Genomic DNA, 22,569 nt, shown 5'->3' with positions numbered 1-22,569 from the left:
CGCTGGTAATACAGACATAACTGAGACTGTGTAATTTATAAAGGAAAGAGGTTTCATGGACTCACAGTTCCTCATGGCTGGGGAGGCCTCACAATCATGGTGGAAGACGCAGGAAGAGCAAAGGGATGTCTTACATGGTGGCCGGCAAGAGAGGGCACGTGCAGAGGAACTATGCTTTAGAAAACCATCAGATCTCATGAGACTTACTCACTATCACGAGAACAGCACGGGAAAGACCTGCCCCCATGATTCACTTACCTCCCACTGAGTCCCTCCCATGACCTGTAGGAATTGTGGGAGCTACAATTCAAGATAAGATTTGGGTGGGGACACAGCCAGACCATATCAGCATCCATCAGGAAGACCTCACTGAAGGGGGACCTGGGAACTGTGGAAGGAAAATACAATCTCAGGACCCCAAACCCACTATGACGAGGAGTTCAGTTTGGGAACAGGGTCATGCAAAGGTGGCCTTCCTTTTGGTCCTAAGCAGACAGCTGCAGATAGAAGGCTGCCAGTCTCCCCAGGGGCCTCCCTCACCAGCTGCCCACAAGGAAATGCCCTCTGGGCCCCAGTCTGTACCCTAAGGCAGTGTCCTGCTGACTCTCACCGACAGTGTCAATAAACAGCTTATCTTCACAGGTACAGGACTAAGACAAGACCAGAAGCCGTCCCTCCTCCGCCCAGCCCAAGACACACGCATGTCTTCCTCTGCTCCAGGTTTATTTCACCTTATGGGAAACGCAGATTCTTGGAGAGACTGTGCGTACATGACAGGTCCTCTACTGCCTCCCGCCAGCTCTTTCCCCTTCAAATACGGAAGTCCTAAAAGTCTCTTCAGAAAAAGCCCAGGCAACAGGTCCTACAGTAACTTCTGTCTCTCTTTCCCTGGCGAGTCCTCAACCTTGGCAAAATAAAGCTCTGAGCGGATTAAGATCTGCCACAATCCCATTTTGGTTGACAGGTCAGAGACTGGAGGGAGGTGAGGGAGGTCCATGAGGCTCCCTGGGGCATGGTCCGCAAGGCAGGAGTGCAGGGTGGGTCTGAGGAGCGAGGTCAGTGGGAAGGGTGTGGGAATGGGGGAGGCCTGGCTTGGCTGTGGGGGGAGCCAACACCCCTGCCCTCTGCGAGCCTCTCCCACATGACACCTCTGTCAACACTGGAGAGCAAGGCCCTGGGGGGCAGCCCTGTTTCCCCACCCCATCCAAGGCTCATGGGTCCAAGAGTGGCAGAGAAGCTAGCACCAGGGCTTGAGGCTTTCTGGTCACTGGTAGATGCTGGCTCCTGTCAACAAGAAGAGCTAAACTCTGCAAAATAATATTTAAAGAGATTTACTCTGAGCCAAATGTGAGTGACTATGGCCGAGGCACAGCCTCAGGAGAACCTAAGAACTTGTGCCCAGGGTGGCTGGGGTGCAGCCTGGTTTTACATGGTTTAGGGAGATATAGTGAGGTGTGTACTGGTTTGAGGTCCAGAAAGGCAGGACAGCTCAAAGGCGGGGGTTATAGGTGGTGTATTAGGCTGTTCTTGCATTGTCATAAAGGAATGCCTGAGGCTGGGTAATTTATAAAGAAAGGAGGTTCAGCTGGCTCAGGGTTCTGCAGGCCGTACAGGAGGCTCAGCACTGGCATCTGCTCGGCTTCTGGAGAGGTGCCTCCGTGAGGACTCAATTCTGATTTTTTTTTCTTGCCTATATTCCTATCTAAGGGGTCTGGGGAGTCATGCTCTACAAACCATAAATTCTCATCAGATGGGTTTTATTTAACCCTATATTGTGACTTACTTTCCAACCTGGCATAACATTATGAGACAAGGAATACAAAATAATTTACCTCAAAACATGTTTCTTTGCCATATCTTGAGATGGTCCTACAAAGCCATCCTTTGTGGGGGAAAATTTGCATCTGTAAAGAATCTCTATTAACATAGCTTGATCTTTTTCTTCCAGGCCCCCCCCCAATCCTGAAGAGATTAATTGAGAGTCTAGCAGCTTTTAAAGGTCTGAATAGGAAGCATTTGTCATTGACTGTCTCTAAGGACAGCCACTACGAGACTTCAGAAGAACCTTGGTCTCCACAATGCTTTATCTTAACCTGAGCATTTCCTTTCTATGATCCCAGGTCTTTAGACAAACTCAACCGTCAACCAGAAAATGTTTAAATTTACCGATAGCCTGGAAGCCCTCACTTGGAGTTGTCCCACCTTTCTGGACCAAACCAATGTATTTGTCAAATGTATTTGATTGATGTCTCATGCCTCCCTAAAGTGAATAAAACCAGGCTGTACCCGACCGCCTTGGGTACATGTTCTCAGGACCTCCTGAGGGCTGTGTCACAGGCCATGGTCACGCAGATTTGGCTCAGAATCAATCTCTTCAAATATTTTACAGAGTTGGACTTTTTTCTTTGACATCAGGAAACTTGCGATCATGGCGGGAGGCAGAGGAGCAGCATGTCACCTGGGCAGAATAGGAGGGGAGGGGGTGCCACACGCTTTTACACAACCAGGTCTCCTGTGAACTCAAGGGCAAGAGCTCGGTCATCACCAGGGGATGGCCCAGGCCGTTCATGGGGAAGCCGCCCCCATGACCCAAACACCTCCCACCAGACCCACCTCCAACACTGGGGATCACATTTCCATGTGAGATGTGGGTGGGGCAAATATCCAAGCTCTATCAGATGAATTAAAAGATGTTCTGATGGGTACTTGGCTGAATGAGTTAAGTTACTATCTGAAGGCCTGGAATCAATAGAAAGGAGTATCTGGGTTAAGAGAAGGGGCTGTGGAGACCAAGGTCCTTATTATGTAGATGAAATCTCATAGGTGTCCACCCTTAGAGGCAATACATGGCAAATGTTTCCTATTCAGACCTTTACAAGGCACTAGACTCTCAGCCAGTCTCTTCAGGATTGGGAGGGTCTGGAAGGGGAAAGATCCAGTTGTTAATACAGGTTCTTTACAGATGCAAACTTTCCCCCACAAAAGATGGCTTTGGAGGCCCATTTCGAAATATGGCAAATAAACATATTTTGGGGTAAAGTATTTCTATTTCCTACTTTATCTGTCATGTGATGTGAAGCCACAGTCAGACTGAAAAGCCATGTTATATTGGGTTAAATAAAACCCGTCTCATGAGACGTTCCAGTTTGTACGGTGTGACTCCCCAGGCTCCTTAGATAGGAATTTGGGCAAGAGAGGAAAAAGGTCAGAGTTTAGTCCTCTCTCCAAGCCGAGCATCTTCCCTGGCAGGAGGTTTTCTGTCTCCCTGGGTTCCACTCGCCTGTCATTTCTGCAGCATGTTCTGTGCCTGTGTGGGGTCCGGCCCTCAGGCCATCGGGCACTTGGATCCCCGGCAGAAGGCAGACACACACGTGGGCCTGACCCTACACAGTGCATGGCCTGCAGCACGGACCTAGGGTGGCGGGGTGCGGAGGCAGCCCTGGGTCTCGTTTAAATCCCAGAGAGAGTATTTATATCTCAGATGTAGGAGGCAACCAGCCTGGCTGGGTTCAGGCTTCAACTCTAAGGGGCTCTGTGTGGGTTCCCGTGTTGGTTGTTTCGGTCTTTGCAGGGCTATCCAGGCCTTCCCACGCATGCCCCCCTCTGTGCTGGTGGGGTCTGGGAACTGGGCAGCAGTCCACCCCATGGTGCGGTTCTCAAGGTCTGTGATGAGCTGTTTGAGGGCGGATGTGTGTATGTGAAGCTGGGGGTGAGTGTGGGAGACTGCCCAGCCCTCTCCGTGGGCTTCCCGAGCCTGCGTCTGCGCTGGCCTCCCTGTGCCTCCCAGATCCCAGGATTCCTCTTTTCCCTCCTGCAGTCGGGAAGCTCCAGCTCTCTGCACTGGCTTCCCAGGTGCACTCCTCCGGGATCAGCTGTGGGAAAGCGCAGAGAGAGAGAAGGCGCTGGGGGATCGCGCCACTTGGGCATCGCTGCCAGACTTGGAGAGGAAGGCTCTCGCGCTCCATGGTAGAGCCTGGGGGCCCCTGCGGACCCCCTCGGCCATTCCTGGCACCACCTTTCCTGCTCTTCGAGCTGTTCCCAGAGGCTCCTCCTGGAGCTGTCTGTCAGCTTTCTGCCAGCTTCTGGGTTCCAGCCTGCCGTGAACTCAGGCAGGAGAGATTGTAAGTTTCCGTTTCCTCCAGCATTCCTGCTACTGACTTCTCAGACCACTTCATTCCGCGGGGCAGAGGCTCAGAGTGCTTGCTCCACCCACCCAGAGCCCACACCCAGCTTCATTTCAGTCTCATCAAAGAGCATCTTCTACTCACAGTGAACAATCCAAAAGGGAAATTAAGAAAACAATTCTATTTACAATAGCATCACAAAGAATAAAATATTTGAGATAGGCACACACAAGGGCACCACTCCTAACAGCCAAGCGGGTGAAGCCTTCCTGTCCATTGATGGCTGCAGTCTTTACATACAATGGGATGTCGGTCAGCTTTCAAAGGGAAGGACATTCTCACACATGCCACAGTGTAGATGAACCCTGAAGACATTAGGCTAAAAGAAATAAGCCAGTTACAAACAGACAAATGCCATATAATTCCATGTATAGCGGTCCCTAGAGCAGTCAGATTCCTAGAGACAGACAGTAAGTACGATGCTGGGTGCCAGAGGCTGGGGGAGGGAGGGTTTAATGGGGACAGAGATTCAGTTCAAAAAGTTGAGAAAGTTCCGGAGATAATGGTGGTGATGGCTGCCCAGCATATTCCTGAACTGTATGCTAAAAAATAGTTAAGATGGAAAATTCTATGTTATGTACATTTTACCACAACTAAAAATAAAAACAAAAATAAATTTTAAAAAAGCATTTGTGGTAGCTGACACACATGCAGGGCATGAGGAGTCGTATTTGAGCCTGCAAGTCCAGGCTGGCCCTTGCATGGAACAAACTGCACAGCCTCTCAGGGTCCAGGTTACTGAGCTGTGAAACGTGGAGGCCTCATCCCACTCCTTCCATCTCTCTCCCAGGCCCAACTTCAAAAGGATGCTGCTCTTTGTGTTTCTTTGCTTGTTTTTTTTTTTTTTCTCCCCACTCTTACCTTTTTGGAAATCTTTTCTCTTCCTGGCCTCGTGCACAGAGGCTGAGATGCGGATACCAGTTTATGACACGCCGGCACCACCGCTTCCTGGGAGCGGCTCCTGCACCGTATCATCGGCTCCTTTTTATTCTCACCGGCCCTTATCACCATGACCTGCCACTGCCACCATGCAGGAGCCCATTCTAAAATACCGAGTGCCTGACTCTTACTCACATATGCTCTTGCAAAGTACATGTATATTTAATGTCCTGTGCATGTGTCTGTACTCACACAGGCAGAATGGTTTAACACCACTCATGTTTCTTAGCTTTTTAACCCAGTGAGGCAGGAGAACAGGGCCTGCAGGGAAGAAACCTAAGGTCTTCCTAGAACTAAATCAAATGCAAACACTTCAGCCATGACAGTAACACCCTCTCCATTCACATGGGGTGTATACCAAGTAACCAATGGAAACCTGCAGAGGGTATTGAAACCCCAGAAAATTCTGTCACTGGGGCCCGTGAGCTGCTTGCTCGGGCTGCTCCCACCTTGTGGACTGTGCTCTCATTTTCAGTTAATCGCTGCTCTCACTGCTTCATTCTTTCCTTGCTTTGTTTGTGTGTTTTGTCCAATTATTTTTTCAAAATGCCAAGAACCTGGACACCCTCCACCAGTAACGCCAGCCCTGCCTTTAAGGGCCATTGGCACATCCAACCCACGGCATCTGGCTTCTGCCACAGTTAGGTTTTCACTCTTCTAGGCAAGGGCACTGAGGTCACCTTCCACCCCGACATCCATGGAGCACAACAAGGAGATGCTGTGTGCATCTGTCTCCATGACCCCGTGGAGATTTTATCACCACAGAGATGCAGGACAGCACGCCAGGTCACAGCAGGCTCCGGAGAAGATATGCCAGCCCACCCCCTCTGGCCAGCGGCACGTGCACTTTCCTCATCTGCTCCCAATGCCTGGTGCGAGTCCACTGCCCGCTCCTGCTGGTCTCAGCTGTGGGAAGGGTACATGCCATGTCGCTCTGCATCTCTCAGACAAGAAGTGAGTTTGCACATCTCTTCACCAGCCTTTTGTACTTCTTCTTCTGTAAACTGTCTTTCAGATCCTTCACCCATTTTTCTATAAAAGTTACTGTATTAGTTTCCTATTGCTGATGTTACAAATTACATCACAATTTATTATCTTCTATTTCCAGAAGTCAGAGGTCTGAATCAGATCTCACTAGACAAGTCAGGGTGTTTGCAGGGCTGTGTTCCTTCTGAACAAAACTCAGGGTGTCTGGAGGGCTGTGTTCCTTCTGGACAAAAGTCAGGGTGTCTGCAGGGCTGTGTTCCTTCTGAACAAAAGTCAGGGTGTCTGCAGGGCTGTGTTCCTTCTGGACAAAAGTCAGGGTGTCTGCAGTGCTGTGTTCCTTCTGAACAAAAATCAGGGTGTCTGCAGGGCTGTGTTCCTTCTGAACAAAAGTCAGGGTGTCTGCAGGGCTGTGTTCCTTCTGAACAAAAGTCAGGGTGGCTGCAGGGCTGTGCTCCTTCTGAACAAAAATCAGCGTGGCTACAGGGCTGTGCTCCTTCTGAACAAAAATCAGCGTGGCTGCAGGGCTGTGTTCCTTCTGAACAAAAATCAGCGTGGCTGCAGGGCTGTGTTCCTTCTGAACAAAAATCAGCGTGGCTGCAGGGCTGTGTTCCTTCTGAACAAAAATCAGCGTGGCTGCAGGGCTGTGTTCCTTCTGAACAAAAATCAGCGTGGCTGCAGGGCTGTGTTCCTTCTGAACAAAAATCAGTGTGGCTGCAGGGCTGTGTTCCTTCTGAACAAAAATCAGCGTGGCTGCAGGGCTGTGTTCCTTCTGAACAAAAGTCAGGGTGTCTGCAGGGCTGTGTTCCCTCTGAACAAAAATCAGCATGGCTGCAGGGCTGGGTTCCTTCTGAACAAAAGTCAGGGTGGCTGCAGGGCTGTGTTCCTTCTGAAGGCTTTGGGGAAATTTTCCCTTGTCTTTTCCAGGCCACATTCCTTGCCCCGACCTTTGAAGCCATCAGCTTTTTTTAAGCTTTATTTATAATTGACGCATAATAGTTGTACATATTTACAGGATACAATATGATGTTTCAATACATGTATACATTATCTAATGATCAAACCAGGGAAATTAACATATCCATCACTGTAAACATTTATGATTTTGTGGTAACATTCAAAATCCTGTCTTCCAGCTATCTGGACAGACACATTATTATTAGCTATAGTCACCCTATTAACAGAACACCAGAATTTACTCCTCCTGTCTAACTGTAACTTCGTACCTGTGGACCAGCCTCTCTTCTTCCTAGCCTCAGGGCTGGGGAGCTTTATTATCTATTTTCTGAAACAATCTGTGTAAGTTAGAAATCAAATGTTCCTTAAAGTTAGGTATAATTCACCCATAAAAATATGTCTGAGAACTTTTTTTGAATGGAAGTCTTTGATTGTCACTTAAATTTCTTTAGTATTATTGGCTTATCCAAGTTCTCTATTTCTTCTCAAGTCTATTTTTGCACTTCCTATTTTCCCAGGAAGTTATCAATTTCACCTACGTTTTCAAATGTTAGCATATGGTTTCCCACAGTACTCAACTTTTCTTCTTGGCTGTATCTATGGTTATTTCTTTATCTATCTATATATCTATCCATCCTTCTATATTTATTTTTATTTATTCACTTATTCACTCCTTCCTATATGCTATTCCATCCACTGTCACCAGTATCATCTCTTCACTTTCTTTCTTTTTTTTTTAGGCAGAGTCTCACTCCATGGCCCAGGCTGGAGTGCAAGGGCACAATCTTGGCTCACTACCACCTCCTCCTCCCGGGTTCAAGCAATTCTCCTGCCTCAGCCTCCCGAGTAGCTGGGATTACAGGCACACACCACCACACCTGGCTAAATTCTCCTGCCTCAGCCTCCCGAGTAGCTGGGATTACAGGCGCACACCACCATACCTGGCTAATTTTTGTATTTTAGTAGAGACGGGGTTTCACCATGTTAGCCAGGCTGGTCTCGAACTCCTGACCTCGTGATCTGCCCACCTCAGCCTCCCAAAGTGCTGGGATTACAGGCGTGAGCCACCACACCCGGCCCTTCCACTTTCTTTAACCAGAGATCTAACTATTGACTCTAAAACATAAAACAGCTTTCAGGGCTGTGAATTTTCTGTTTTTCTGTACTCTCTATTTCACTGATTTCTGCCTTATGGATCCTTGGGCTTTCTCCCTTGCTCTTTTTTCAGCCTCTTGAGTTAATTTTTCATTTTTCTTAACACATGTGTTTATAGCTACAGATGTCCTTCTGAGCACTGCTGTAGCTGTGTCGTGCTAATTTGGATGTATACTGCTTCATAATCACTCAGCCCTAAATTTCTTTTATTTCTTTTATGATTTTATTTCTAACAAGAGTTTTTTATAGCATATTATTTATATAAGCTATTCCTTTACTATTAATTTCCAGTATAATTGCCTTATGCTCTCCACATGCTGTGTTATAGACAGATTTCACCTGTACACATACATCCCTATGTTACAAACAGACTTCACCTGTACACATCCTAGTACTGTACATGTTTCTCTGTATGCTTAGAAAGTAACATGTAGAGTTCAAAATATACCTAACAGCTCAAACTTATTTATTATATTGCTTAAGATATTAATACTCCTGCTTATTTTTTGTTGACCTACTTCTTGGAGGGATGTGTTAAAAGCTCCAAACACAACTGCTCATTCATCCAATTTTCCTTGCAATTGTATCAACAGAAGTTCATGGTAACAGCTCAAGCCATAGGCACTAACGTCTGCAGGGTATCACCAGACCACCAAAACAGCACCCCCACTCCTGATGCTCTCATTACCTACTCTTTCCAAATACCTCAGGACGATCTTCAGCCCCCAGCACAGCCTTCTTGTCCTTCATTCCTGAAACCTGTGCCTCCTTGGCTTCTCGGGGCTGGCTCCAGGGCAGCGCCGGAAGGCTGTGCGAGAACCACCTGGCCTGGCACTGGACCCAAAGGTGTTCAACCACAACCAGCTCACTGCTACCAAAAGCAGGGATCCCCAATTTCCCAAAGTCATATACAGAATAGTCTTCAGGGCACACTGTGGACTGAAGCAGGGTGAAATACAGCACTGTGTCACTTCAAACAGATTTCGTTTGTCAAGGGTAAGTCTGACTTTGTTATATACACTCTTGGTAAACAAACAAACATGCAAACAAAAGACAGTAACTCACCTTCCCCCATAAGCAGGCTATAAGGTTTAGAGCAGATCCATAGACAGCAAAGGTTCAGACGTATTGAACTCAGAGCATCATAACCACAGCAGGTGATTTACAGAAGGGTTGACTTTTGTCGTGGAGCCTATTGACCTAAAACACAAAAACACAGGGCTGTGTGAGCGCACTGGTGCAGGGCCTGTCCGCCAGCACTGGGCTTCAACGGAACTGCCTCTTGCCTTCAACACAGCAGTCAACACCTCTTCAGCATTCGAGTACAAGGCACGGTGTGAGTGTGGAGATGGAGTGCCAGCAAGCGCTCCCCCTGGGGCTCTTCCCCTCAACACCCCAAATGAGGTGACTCAACCCAAAGGCAGGCTTCCACTTCACAAGTGAGACGTCTAGATGAAATGTTTTGATAAAATTACACTTACTTATGTATTTCCTTATATCTACACTGATTTTAAAACAATATTTATTAAATTATATATTAATTTAAATACATTGCTGGTTTTCTAATTTCACTGATAGTGAACAAATTTCACCTAATTTCTTCAATTTCAGCATGGTCTTAGAGGAGAGACTTGGAAAAAAAGGCACATTTGAGGTTGGACGTGGTGGCTCATGCCTGTAATCCCAGCACTTTGGGAGGCCAAGATGGGAGGATCACTTAAGGTCAGGAGTTTGAGGCCAGCCTGGGCAACATGGTGAAACCCCCATCTCTACCAAAATACAAAAAATTAGCCAGGGTGGTGGCGGGCACCTGTAATCCCAGCTACTCCGGAGGCTGAGGCAGGAGAATTGCTTGAACCCGGGAGGCGGGAGTTGCAGTGAGCTGAGATTGCGCCACTGCACTGCAGCCTGAGTGTGACAGAGTGAGTGAGACTCCGCCTCAAAAAAAAAAAAAAAAAAAAAGGCATATTTGGAACCTTGGGAGAAAAAGGGAAGGAAGGATGGAAAGAGTAGAAATTCAGTTTCCTACAGAAATAAAAGCATAGTAAGGCATAAGAAGACACAGATTTAATCCATCTCCAAATGCACCATTCAGTTTTTTCTAAAAAGAACCTACGTTTTTGCTGACCAACAAAAAAGGATGCTATTGGACAAAGAAACCTGGTAAACCACCCGTGTCCCTCGGCACATCCGTTCCCAGCTAGAAACACCTGTTACTGCTAGTGCAGGAAAATCCAAGTGCTTTTAAAATAAATATAAAAAAGGCATGCAAAATCCCTTTAGGTAAATGATGTTCTCCAAGTCGCAGACACTCCTGAAGTCCATCATGGCTCTGAGAGAGGAAAACGGGGTGTGGGCACTAAAACTTCTTCAGCTAATGGAACTGAGAACTCCCACCCAGCGCTGCAGTCCAAAGCAAAATGAGTAAAAGCTGAGAAACAGAAATGAAACACTAAAAACACCAGGAACACAAATGCAGTTAAAACAAGACACTGTGAAATGAGAATTAATTTAACCCAGGAAAGAAATGAAAGAGAATGACACAATTAGCCCAGAGATGAGACTAAGTTACAAGGTACCAAAAGAGAGAGATTCAGCTGAGTGTGAGGCAGGACAACGGAAGGAGGCAGGGAGGAGAAGGCTGATCCATCCAGGCTGACTTCCTAGAACTAAATCAAATGAAAGCTCCTCAGCAATGACAGGGATGTGAACGGCTTTGCAACTGCACTTCACCCTCTCCGTTCACGGCATTTACCCTTTGTAACTTCATATGCATGCTCTCCATTTACACAGACCACACACTCCAAGTAGCATCCTCTCCATTTACAGTAGGGTGCATTCTGAATAAATGACTCTGACTTCACTTCATTCTTTTCATTTTCATAGAATATTCGCCAAATAACCAGTGGGAAACCTCTAGAGTATCGAAACCCCAGAAAATTCTGTAAGCTCCTGAGCCCTGATGGTCAGGCTGCTCCTACACCATGGCATGTACTTTCGTTCTCAATAAATCCCTGCTTTTGCTTTCCTTGCTTTGTTTGTGCGTTTTGTCCAATCCTTTGTTCGAGACGCCACCTGGACCCCCTCTACTGGTAATGACTGCATAAGGAACACTGTAGGAGGACTGAGAACATCAAAGAGAACATGAGGCCGACCAAGAGGTGAGAGACGCACAGAGAAGCTGCCAGATACAGAGCCCAGGCCAACAAAGACCCAAGAAACACAGACTGGAGTTCCCAAAGAAGAAAAGCAAAACTATGAAACAGACCTAATACTTAAAATCCTAGAAATGTTCTTAGGAAAAAAATAATCGACAAGTTGAAAGGCTCATCGTGTACTTGAACAAACTGACCCAGAATGGTGGCCCTGAAGGCACTCCCCAGTAATGATTACAACTGAAAGAGAAAATTCTTTGGGACTCCAGGCAAAAAGACCAGCTCATTCACAAAGGGAACAAAATCAGACGGGGATCGGACTTCCTGACTGCAACGTACAAGGTAAGTGAACAGTGGAGCAATTATTTTCATAAACTCAAGTAAAAATAAAGTGTGACCAAAGAATTTTATGTCAGCCAAACTGTCCTTCAAAATTAAAGCTCTAGAGAAATAGTTTTAAATAGCTAAGAACTCAATGAACACTGTGTTTCCAGGCCCAAACCTACCACAAAAGAATCTCCCTCAAGCCAAGAGACCACTGGGAAATTTGACATAAACAAAAATAACAAATCTGTTGAGCACAGACTAAAACAGAAAGTGAGGATAAGGATGGAGGTGGGGTGTGAAACAGCTTCTTATCGGGAAGCATGCTGTTCTGCAAAAGTAAAAATACAGCAAATAAATCAGAGGTAGATGAATCAGAAAAAAAGGAATGTAGAATAAGCTCATAGACTGAAGCATGAAAAATAGGTGGGAGAAAAGAATCCCACCAGACAAGCCAAAATAAAGAGGTCAGAGGAAGAAACAAGTGACTAAGGTGCAATGAGAGGTGTTATTATAACAGTAGCCAACAGGACAAAACACAGACCTTCCTAAATGCCAAAAACAATACAAAAAAAAAAAGCAAAGACACAAAGCACATTTAAAAAATAAAAAGATGCACAATAAATAAAACACAACACACACATTAAATACAGGAGCAAGTTATGTGGCAGTTGGGACTGGACATACCGGTCCTGGCAACACATGAGTAAATGTAAATGGTTTTGGACATGTGAAAAGTTTCCACTTGGCTCACAAAGCCAGCTCTGCTTTACACAAGAGACATGACAATTGCCAAGTGATTTGAAAAGGCTAAATGTCAAGGAATGAGCAGAAGCAGGTGAGGCCAATGCACCAGGCTGAAGAGCAGGGATTGCAATCTGCCTGTCAGACAAGGTCCGGCCTCACCTCAAAGCAGGAAGCAAGGCCAAGAAGGGCACTTCTTGATGCTGGAGGACCCAGTGCACAGTGAAGCCATATGGAGTTAAGAATCTACTAGAACCCCCAAACACAGAAGCTGGCTTTATAATGCAGAAACTATAGGTGTTGGGGAAAGAAACAGAAACATAAGAATAGCAATCATTAACACATGACTGTCAGCCATGGCAAGGTAAGGGGTCAAAAATAACTCAACATGAAAGAGAGCTAATAACAGAGGTAGGTCTTAGGGACATTACATCAAACTTTGTACTCCAATAATAGAGATGATACTTTCTTCTTAAACATACTTGAAACATTCGTTAAAAAAAAAAAAAACTAGCTTGTATTAGGGTGCAAAGAAAACCTCAGTAAGTTACATGAAACAGAACCGGCACAGACAGCAGACAGCAGCCTATGCTAACAACGCAAGACCAGAAAATAATGAACTCTAACCAAAGGCGATTTCCTTGCTAATTTATATCATTTTAGAGACACCTAAGGGGAACTGGCTCATGATGTATATCTAGCAATATGGTTCGAGATATCTCCCTAATAAGTCCCTAAATTGGTAAGGAACCCCATGAGACCAGACATTGAGAGAGTGACGTGACAGAACGACACATTCCTGCAGTGACCTGCCTCTTCCAACCTCACGCACACGCCCAGGGGAGCCTGAGAGCAGGCCCTAATGGAGCTGGATACAAACGAGATGGAATCTCCACGCGCAAATGCTCTGCAGCTCCCTTTTCAGTGGGAAACACAGCTGTTTAGGAAGGCAAGGAGACGGAGGAGACGAAGGAGGTGTGGGATCACCTTCCTCACCTCTGGCCTGCTCTGGCTGTGAGACCCCGGGAGTGACAGCAGAACAGTGGCTTTAACACCTTGCTGAACATGCTGAACTGGCTGCCACAACAAATCAGCTTCAAAGGCAAGGACCCCAACGGTGTCACATTCCCTCCTGGGCACAGTCCAGACAAAAGCAGTGCACTCAGCTGCAAACTACACACATGCATACACATGGCAAAGGCACACACTCACATACATGTGCACACGGGTGCTTAAGCAGCTCACACACATGCATACACATGGCAAAGGCACACACTCACATACATATGCACACGGGTGCTTAAGCAGCTCACACACATGCATACACATGGCAAAGGCACACACTCACAAACGTGTGCACATGGGTGCTTAAGCAGGTCACACACATGCATACACAGGCAAAGGCACACACACATGTGTGGACACAGGTGCTTAAGCAGTTCACATGCATACACACGGCAAAGGCACGCACTCACACTTGTGTGGACACAGGTGCTTAAGCAGCTCACATGCATACACACAGCAAAGGCACACACAGCAAAGGCACACACACACATGTGCACACGGGTGCTTAAGCAGCTCATGGCATTATCCAGGCTCTTAAGAAATGGCTTCAGCTTCACCAGAAGGTTTCAAACCTCAGACAATCACAAGGCAGCATGCTGTCTCTGTAACATTCTCCTCATGCCTCTCAGCGTCAGGGCAACTGCTTCAGACAGGAAACTATGGCTTGGTAAGAGATCATCTGGTGGCAGGTGCCCCTTGCTAACCAAGGCTGGTTAAGATTAACAAAAGGCATAAGAGAGCAGAACTGTCAGTGACCCCTCCGTAGGTGGACTCCTTGGGAATCCAGGTATGGTCCTTTGAGGGAGAAGAGTTTAGAAGATATTCAAGCTGATACCTTAAATCTCTGGGGTACCCAGTAAAAAAGTCTGAGAATTCATAAAAGGAAACTTCTGATGAATGCAAAGTTTTGTTCAACCTTAAATAAAGCATATATATATATTTATAAACTATATATATACAAACTATATATATAAATAAAGCATATATATAAACTATATATATAAATAAAGCATATATACATAACTTTATATATGTATATATATAAAGTTTATGTGTGTGTGTGTGTATATATATATATACCTTATATATGTGTATAAACTCAGACCCAGTCTTCTTCTTATGAATCTGCCTGGAGAGGAAGAAAGAAGAACCATGGTTTCATATGTACCAGAGTTTGGACCCTAACGTTGCCACTTTTGTGGGCTAACACCCAGAACTATCTCCATTCTGTCACGTCTAAGATGAGGAAGCCACGCTGCCCTTGCGGTGCGCGTGGAACCATGCTGCAGGGAGCACCGTCGGCAGGGAGCACCAACACATAGTGCTCACAGAGGAGCGCGGAGACCAGCCTGCCTACCATCTCCACTACTTCTGCCACACAAAATCCTCCAGCCATGCTGAACTCTACCCTGGCAGGCGGCCTGCGGCTGCGACAATGCTGGAGGGAGGGTGCAGAATGTGACCCCAGGGCTCCCTCACCTCGGGCTGGGTGACATCTGGACCGTGTGAAGGGCTCTGCAGGGCAGGGCAGCACCACCCACCCCTGCCACCCAATCATAAGAGTCCTTAGGTGCTGGGGCACCTCCCACTCAATGTGTCTACGCTCCATGCAGCAGTGCGCAAGACCTCCCTAAAGTGGGGCTCTCACCAAGACGGCAAAGCATTTCCTAATGCAGTGGGTCAATCGTCCGGCTCGAAGGGCAGCCTTGGAGCTGGACAGACCAGCCCAGTGAAAAACAAGCACGGCCTTGTCCGCAACCAGACTGCTGAAGCTGGGGCCTGCAATTCTGGGTAGAAACACTGAGAAGAAAGACTGAAAGAAGGTCAAGGAGAGAGACGAGCATTAACGGAGGAAGAATGCTACAAGAAGGAGCAGTGAGGTCAGAGGTCACAGGCCCCAAATCGCCATCTGGCGGGAGATGCCAACAGACCTCTCTCCTTCACAGTTCACAAGAGTATACCCCACAAAAGTAATAAAGATGCAGAGTATATTAACAGCACAAACAACATGATAGTGTGTATGTGTGTTTGTGTGCATATAAAACCCTGTACCTGACAAGCAGAGGTAACACATTCTCCTAAGGCTCTCAGAGAACAAAACAAAAATTGATAACGTTTTAGTTCACAATGCAGGTTTCAACAAATGTTGAAAACATGGAGTCCACAGAACGTATCTCCTACTCAGTAGGCAATTAAATATCATTAGCAAAAGATAACTTTACAATTCCCTTGGACAAAACACTTTTTAAACGTTTCTAGATAAGAAATGGATGAGATCAGAAAACAGACCTCAACAATAATAAAATTATTGCATGCCAAAATATGTAGCAAACAGCTGCAACAGAACTCACAGTAAAGTTTACAGCTTTTAAAAGGAGTAAAGAAACACAAAATTAGTGAGTCACGAATCCCATTTAAAAAGTTAGAAAAAGAACAGAAAGTATCCACAGAAAGTGGAAAGAAGGTAATAATAAAGAAAAGTTCAGAAGTTAAGCAAAGAAACAAAGGCAACTGAGAACATCAGTAAATATAAAATTTGGTTCTTAAAGTGTAAATCATATACAACCCTCTGATGAGATTAATCAAGAAAAACAACTGCGAAGGCACAGGGGATGGTAGTCACGTAGAGGAAGCCATGCCTTCTGGTTCTGAACAGGATGGAATAGACACCTCTCTCCCTATTCTTCCTGCTGAGCACAGCCAACAACTCTGGACATAACATGTGGAACAAACAGAAGAGAACCCTGACAGCTGGAGGGAAGAAGGGGCACTGGCTGGGCCCTTGGGATTTGAAGAATGACACAGCGGTGAGTTCACTATTCTTTGGGTTTCTTATTTGTTTGTTCATTTTGTTTGTGTTTCCTCCTGTATATTTCAGACAGGTCACTGGAAAAGCTTGCAACTTAAAAATGCCAAAGGATACACACCAGAAAAAAAAAAGTCTCAAGAAAACTCTCTCTAGGGAAAGGAATTGGAAAGGGGGAACCTATTAAGTCAGAAAGCATTTGAGAATACCTGCCCTACTCCATGCAGAGAGGACAGGACACACACAGCGCCCTGCCCTGTCAGAGGGGCTGAGCTGAGAGCCTCGGCTTCCACTCCCACCCAGCAGTACCAAGCACCCTTCTCCCCACCAGTGGTGTCCCCAGGATCCAGGGAGGAGCCTGGATGTCCACCCTAGCTTGCTGGTAACAAGACATCCCTTCCCCATGGTGTCAACAGAGGCCAAAACAGAAGATTGAGGTAAGATTCAGACTATCATAACATAATAACCTATACATCCAGGACACAAACAAAAATTATTTGTCATGCCAAACATTAGGCATACCTCAATATGAAAGAGAAAAGAAAATCAACAGGGGCCAACACTGAGATAACAGAGATGCTAGAATTCCCTTACCAGGATTTTAAAGCAGCTTCACTGAGCTTTTTACAGACAGGCTTAAACCAAGTTTCTAAAAAAGCCTGAGCAAATAAGTAGGCGATATGGAGAATGAACAAACAAACAAAATAAAAAATGAAACAGACAATCTCAATATCCCTACAGCAATTAAAGCAATTGAATTTATGATTTCTCACACCAAGTGGGAATCTAGGTGAATATCCTGAGAGCAAATGGAGAAACTCCAAATCGTACTTGTAGACTCCAAGTTCCAGGAAAGCAACAAGAAAACACAACACAACACAACAAAAAAGAACTATAAAGGAGTTCACTGGAAATTTAAGCCATGCTGAAGGGCCTAAGTCCTCAAGGATCTCAGAAATACACAATGAAGACTCACTTCTGCACAGAGAATCTCCTGGAAGAAAACTGCCCGAAGCAAAACACAAATTCAGCTAGCCTGGAACACGAGGCATTTTTGTATTGAAAGTGCTAGAGAAAGACAGATCCAGAGGAGGTGAGCCCCAGCATGTACTGGTGACAAAGGGCAGTGATTGAAGGCAACAAACAGCTCAGCGTGGAGAGAGAGAGGCTGTGCGTCTCTAGACAATAGTCAGGGAAGGGAGCCCTCCTGAGTTGGAAGTGATTTCCAGAGACAGAAGTGTCCACACACAGAGGCCTCAAACATATTTCACCGTAACAACAGAGAGACCTCTTGGTTGTTGAGGCTAGGAATGCTACTTTGGCTCATTCCCAATTCCTCTACAGAAAACTTTCTCCTAATAGCCCAGGAAGACTCTTATTTAAAAATGGGACACAAAGAATTATGATCAAATCCTGTATGAGAATATTACCAAAAAGAAGTAAAAGTATGATAAATAACACAGTAGCATATAATGAAAATATACCAAAAAACTATGGACACAAAGAAAACGAAACTCATAGCGTACTATGTGAAACTGAACTAAAAATTGAGAAAATAACCATCATTTTAGAAGAACATAATTTAAAATAGTATTAGAACATCTCAGAAGTGGAATGGCAAGAAAACAGGAAGACATTTTATTATTGACAGAACTCACGAACAAACTAGATTTTTTTTTTCAGAAATGAAAAGTAGAAGAAATGTAAGAGTAAGGAGACATCACAGAAGGCACAGGAACAAAACAGAAAGAAGAGAATGAAAATAATTAAACAGACAGAGAGGTAAAAAAGGTTCAGGAGAACATGACAGACACAAAAGACAGGCAAAAGAGATCCAACATACATACAACTGCGATCCCTGCTGCATCTTCCAAGAACGTGGGGAGACACACAGTCCTGCATTAATGACGAGAATATGTTCTGAGAAATGCACTGTTAGGTGATTTCATCACTGTGCAAACATCGTAGAATATACTTACCCAAACCTAGGTAAGAGAGCCGACACACCCAGGCTACATGGTATAGCCTATTGCTCCTAGGCTACAAAGTGGTATACAACACATGACTGTACTGAATACTGTAGGCAACTGGGACACAATTCTAAGTATTTGTGTATCTAAACATACCTAAGCAACATAGAAAAGCTACAGTGAAATATGGTATAAGGGATTTTAAAAGGCCGGGCACAGTGGCTCACATCTGTAATCCCAGCACTTTGGAAAGCTGAGGCAGGAGGATCAGCTGAGCCTAGGAGTTTGAGACCAGCCTAGGGAATGTAGGGAGACCTTGGCTCTACAAAAAAAATTAAAATTAGCCTGGCATGGTGGCACATGCCAGCTATTCAGGAAGCTAAGGTGGGAAGACCACTTGAGCTCAGGAGGTCAAGGCTGCAGTGAGCCGATAATAAAATGGCACACCTATCTAGGGCACTTATTATGAATGGAGCTGACAGGACTGGAAGTTGCTCTGGGTGAGTCCATGAGTGAGTGGTGAGTAAATATGAAGGCTTGGGACAGGATGACTACTGTAGACTTTAGAGATACTGTACACTTAGGTTATCCTAATTTTATGAAAATATTTTTCTTTTTTCAATACATTAAATTAGTTTACTGTAACTATTTTTTTTTTTTTTGAGACGGAGTCTCGCTCTGTCACCCAGGCTGGAGTGCAGTGGCACAATCTCAGCTCACTGCAAGCTCCGCCTCCTGGGTTCACACCATTCTCCTGCCTCAGCCTCCTGAGTAGCTGGGACTACAGGCACCCTCCACCATGCCCGGCTAATTTTTTTGTATTTTTTTTTAGTAGAGACGGGGTTTCACCATGTTAGCCAGGATGGTCTCGATCTCCTGACCTTGTGATCTGCCCATCTCGGCCTCCTAAAGTGCTAGGATTACAGGCGTGAGCCACCGTGCCCAGCCTACTGTAACATTTTTACTCTATAAGCTTTTAAATTTTTTTATAGTACTTAGCTTAAAACACACACACACAAATTGTACAGCACCACAAAATGTTTTCTTTATATCTTTATTCTATAAGCTTCTTTCTATTCTTAAAATTGTTATATTTTTATTTTTAAACTTTTGGTTAAAAGCTCATGTCTGTAATCCCAGCACTTTGGGAGGCTGAGGCAGGTGGATCACTTGAGGTCAGGAGTTTGAGACCAGGCTGACCAACATGGTGAAACCCCGTCTCTACTGAAAATACAAAGATTAGCCAGGTGTGGTGGCGGGTGCCTGCAATCCCAGCTACTCGGGAGGCTCAGGCAGGAGAACTGCTTGAACCTGGGAAGTGGAAGTTGCAGTGAGCCGAGTTCGTACCACTGCCCTCCAGCCTGGGCAATAAAGTGAGACTCCATCTCAAAAACAACAACAACAACAAAACTAAGACATAAACACACACATCAGCGTAGGCCTACACACTGTCAGAATCACCATGGCGTAAAGCAACATATTTAAGATACTAAAGAGAAAAACGTGAATCAAGGATTTTATGAAGCCAAATTACCCTTCTCCTGTGAAGGCTACAGATAAAAAGATATGACTCCACAAGAACACAGGAAACATTTTTCTGATGAGCCCATCCTGAAGAACATAATATAAAATGGGGTTGGGCCAACCACGAAATAACTGGAGAAGCTTTGTCATCAAGTATGGTGATAAGTGTCAAACACATTTAACTACTGAACTAGGACTAAATGATGGAGTTAAGGGTGACAGGATAATATGTAACCATTAAATGTGCTTAAAATATAAAGTTAATACACTAATGAAATGGGAGAAGAGGTGGGAGAGCAAACAAAAATTAGGAATGGGAGAGGAGGAAGAAGAGATTTCTGGCTAATTTTAATACTGCTTATAATAGTAAGTCAATAGAAATTATGTAAAAAGAGGGGTTTATGTGAATTATATACAGAGTGATAATATAGAGCCAAGAAAAAAATACAAACCTTCCTAAAAGTGAAAAGAAATATGAACATGGAGGAAAAGTTTACTAAGTTGAAGAATTCATGTATGCACACATTTGTTCATGTTTTCAAAAAGAGAAAAATGGAAAGATTAAAAAACTTAAAAGCTACTTACAGGAGAAGGAAGGGAACTGAATGGAGAGAAAGGGAGGAAAGTGAGACTTTTGTGAATAGCGCTTGCAATAATTTTGACTTTAGAATCATGTAAATGTTTGTATTTTACATAATCAAATGCAGGAATTTCAGTTGAAGCTATAACCACAGAGAGAAGGACTGTGGGCACCGACCTTAAAACACAGGAATCTGACTGCATATCCTCAAGGGCATATATTATACAGACAGAAAAAAGTGCAAAGAAATATATTGCTCTAAATTTAGTCATTAATCATAATATTGGTATTATTCTCCAAACCTGTTATATATTTATTTAGGCTAAAACAAATAAGTAATCATGGTAATGATGAGAGAAAAGAAAAACTAGTATAAATTTTAAATTTTTAAGTTAATGTAATCTTAAATATGATTTAGAAATATTTATCTTAATTTTCTCTTCTTTTAAAATTACAAACATTTCTTATTTCTGTTCACTAAATTATAAAAAATCAATGACAACCCAATTGCAATAAGCACTCCTAATACTCACGCTGTGGTCTCTAAATACTACTCCCCAAATAGTATTATTATTATTATTAGGACAAAAACAGGTCTCCTAAAAGAGTTTGATTCCAGACAGTCTGTGGAAGAAAATGTAAAAGGTAAGGTGGGAACCCATATGACAGAAGGCAATGAAGCCATCCAAGACTGATGTGGCTACATCGGAAAGTGAGGGGAGCCCAAAAACCACAGAACAGTTTGAGTAAAGAAATGGCAGCTGCACTGGCCAAACTCCACTGTGTGTATAACATCCACCAGTTAACAATGATGCCTCACAGGGAGAGAAAAGCAGGGAAAGACACAAACTCACAGGACAATACTGGGGCTTCCAGAAACCAACTCATCCCAGTGAGAACAACTGAGTGCAAAGAATGAAGCATCTATCCTGCCTTTCCGGCATGAACCATAGTTTAGGTAACCAAACAGCCCTAGTAGATGAGGCAAACGTTATTCCACATAGATGAATCCCAACTAATAAGTACAGAAAGAACAACACAATTAGAAAATCACCGTTCTGCAGTCCCTAATGGTGTACTGCATCCAGGCAATGACCATCAGTGAATATTGACAGCAAACTGCAAGGCTGGTGGGGAACCCAGCAGTGGCGGATCAGGCTGACCCCCTAAGCTCACTCCTCAGTCTCAGCACCAGTGAAGGAGTGGCCAGACCACACGCCTCATCATGCCATGTGGTGCAACGTGCAGTGCCACCTAGGAAGCTCGCTCGCCTCACAGGAAAAATAACTCTGAATGGAATCGCGCCTCAGATCTACCAGGGCAAATACGGGGTTGCAGGTGGGCTCTGCACCATGCCAGAGGAGGCAGCCAGCCAAATCCAGAATGCAGGCATTCCACACGGCCGCTACCCCCAAGAGGCAGACAACCCAGGGCTACAAGTGGGCTTTGACTTGAAACCGCCCGCAGGAGAATTTCCACATGCACGTAGCCATGCCCTACAACGTGGAGCTAGGGCACCGTGGCCTGTTCTCACAGCGTCATCCCTAGGCTCCAAGAGCCAGCATCCTGGGAGCTCTGCAGCGCTGTGCTGCTGCCTGTGGCTTGGACACAGATGTCACATAACATCATTTCTGCTGGAAGTGCATGCCTGCCCAGATTAAAGGGAGGGTCACGATCCCCTCACTGGTGGGAGGTGAATCAAAGTCACAGCACAAGAGCACGTGGAACGGGAGATACAGACCGCAGTGAAACGTTATTTATATTCGCTGCGTTGGCAAACATTCAGAATGTTGGTAGATCATTCGTGGCGCTAACACGCTGCTGGGGGATGGGAATTGGTACCCGCGCTTTGAAACAAAAACTGACATGCCCCTGAAAGTTCCTGGAAGTTCACCTTTCACAGACTTTATGATGCGGCAATTCCACTTCCTTAAACCAAAAACACCTCACGTGTGCACCAAAAAAAACCACAAAGGAAAATCCACGGAAGTGCCACTCACAATGGCAAGCGAGTCGCATGACCCTGCTGGAAAAAGAAATAAATGATGCATATTCACACAGTGGAACATACAGTGGAACACTATGCAGCTGGGCACACAAACTGCAGCTCTGCCCAGAAACACACACCCATCTAAGACACCTTGTGTGTGACTAAAAAGAACAGGTTTGGGAAGTCTATGTA

The 22,569-nt window shown here is 45.0% G+C and overlaps 1 protein-coding gene across 41 annotated transcripts in view; it reads right to left on the bottom strand.

Moving 5' to 3' along the window:
• The window catches only part of PCBP3 (poly(rC) binding protein 3), a 300,088-nt gene that overhangs the window by 84,037 nt on the left and 193,482 nt on the right, over positions 1–22,569 (bottom strand). For all 41 annotated transcript variants that reach the window (XM_054468333.2, XM_054468336.2, XM_063659845.1 and 38 more), the window contains one exon: positions 9,285–9,419. In XM_054468333.2, coding sequence (XP_054324308.1) covers positions 9,285–9,294 — 10 coding nt within the window. In that variant the 5' untranslated portion in view covers positions 9,295–9,419. The remainder of the gene's footprint in view (positions 1–9,284; positions 9,420–22,569) is intronic.

The sequence above is a fragment of the Pongo pygmaeus genome, chromosome 22 (genome assembly GCF_028885625.2).
Source record: "Pongo pygmaeus isolate AG05252 chromosome 22, NHGRI_mPonPyg2-v2.0_pri, whole genome shotgun sequence".
NCBI lineage: Eukaryota > Metazoa > Chordata > Mammalia > Primates > Hominidae > Pongo > Pongo pygmaeus.
Note: the sequence above shows the minus strand (reverse complement) of the source record. Positions and strands in the feature narration are given on the sequence as shown.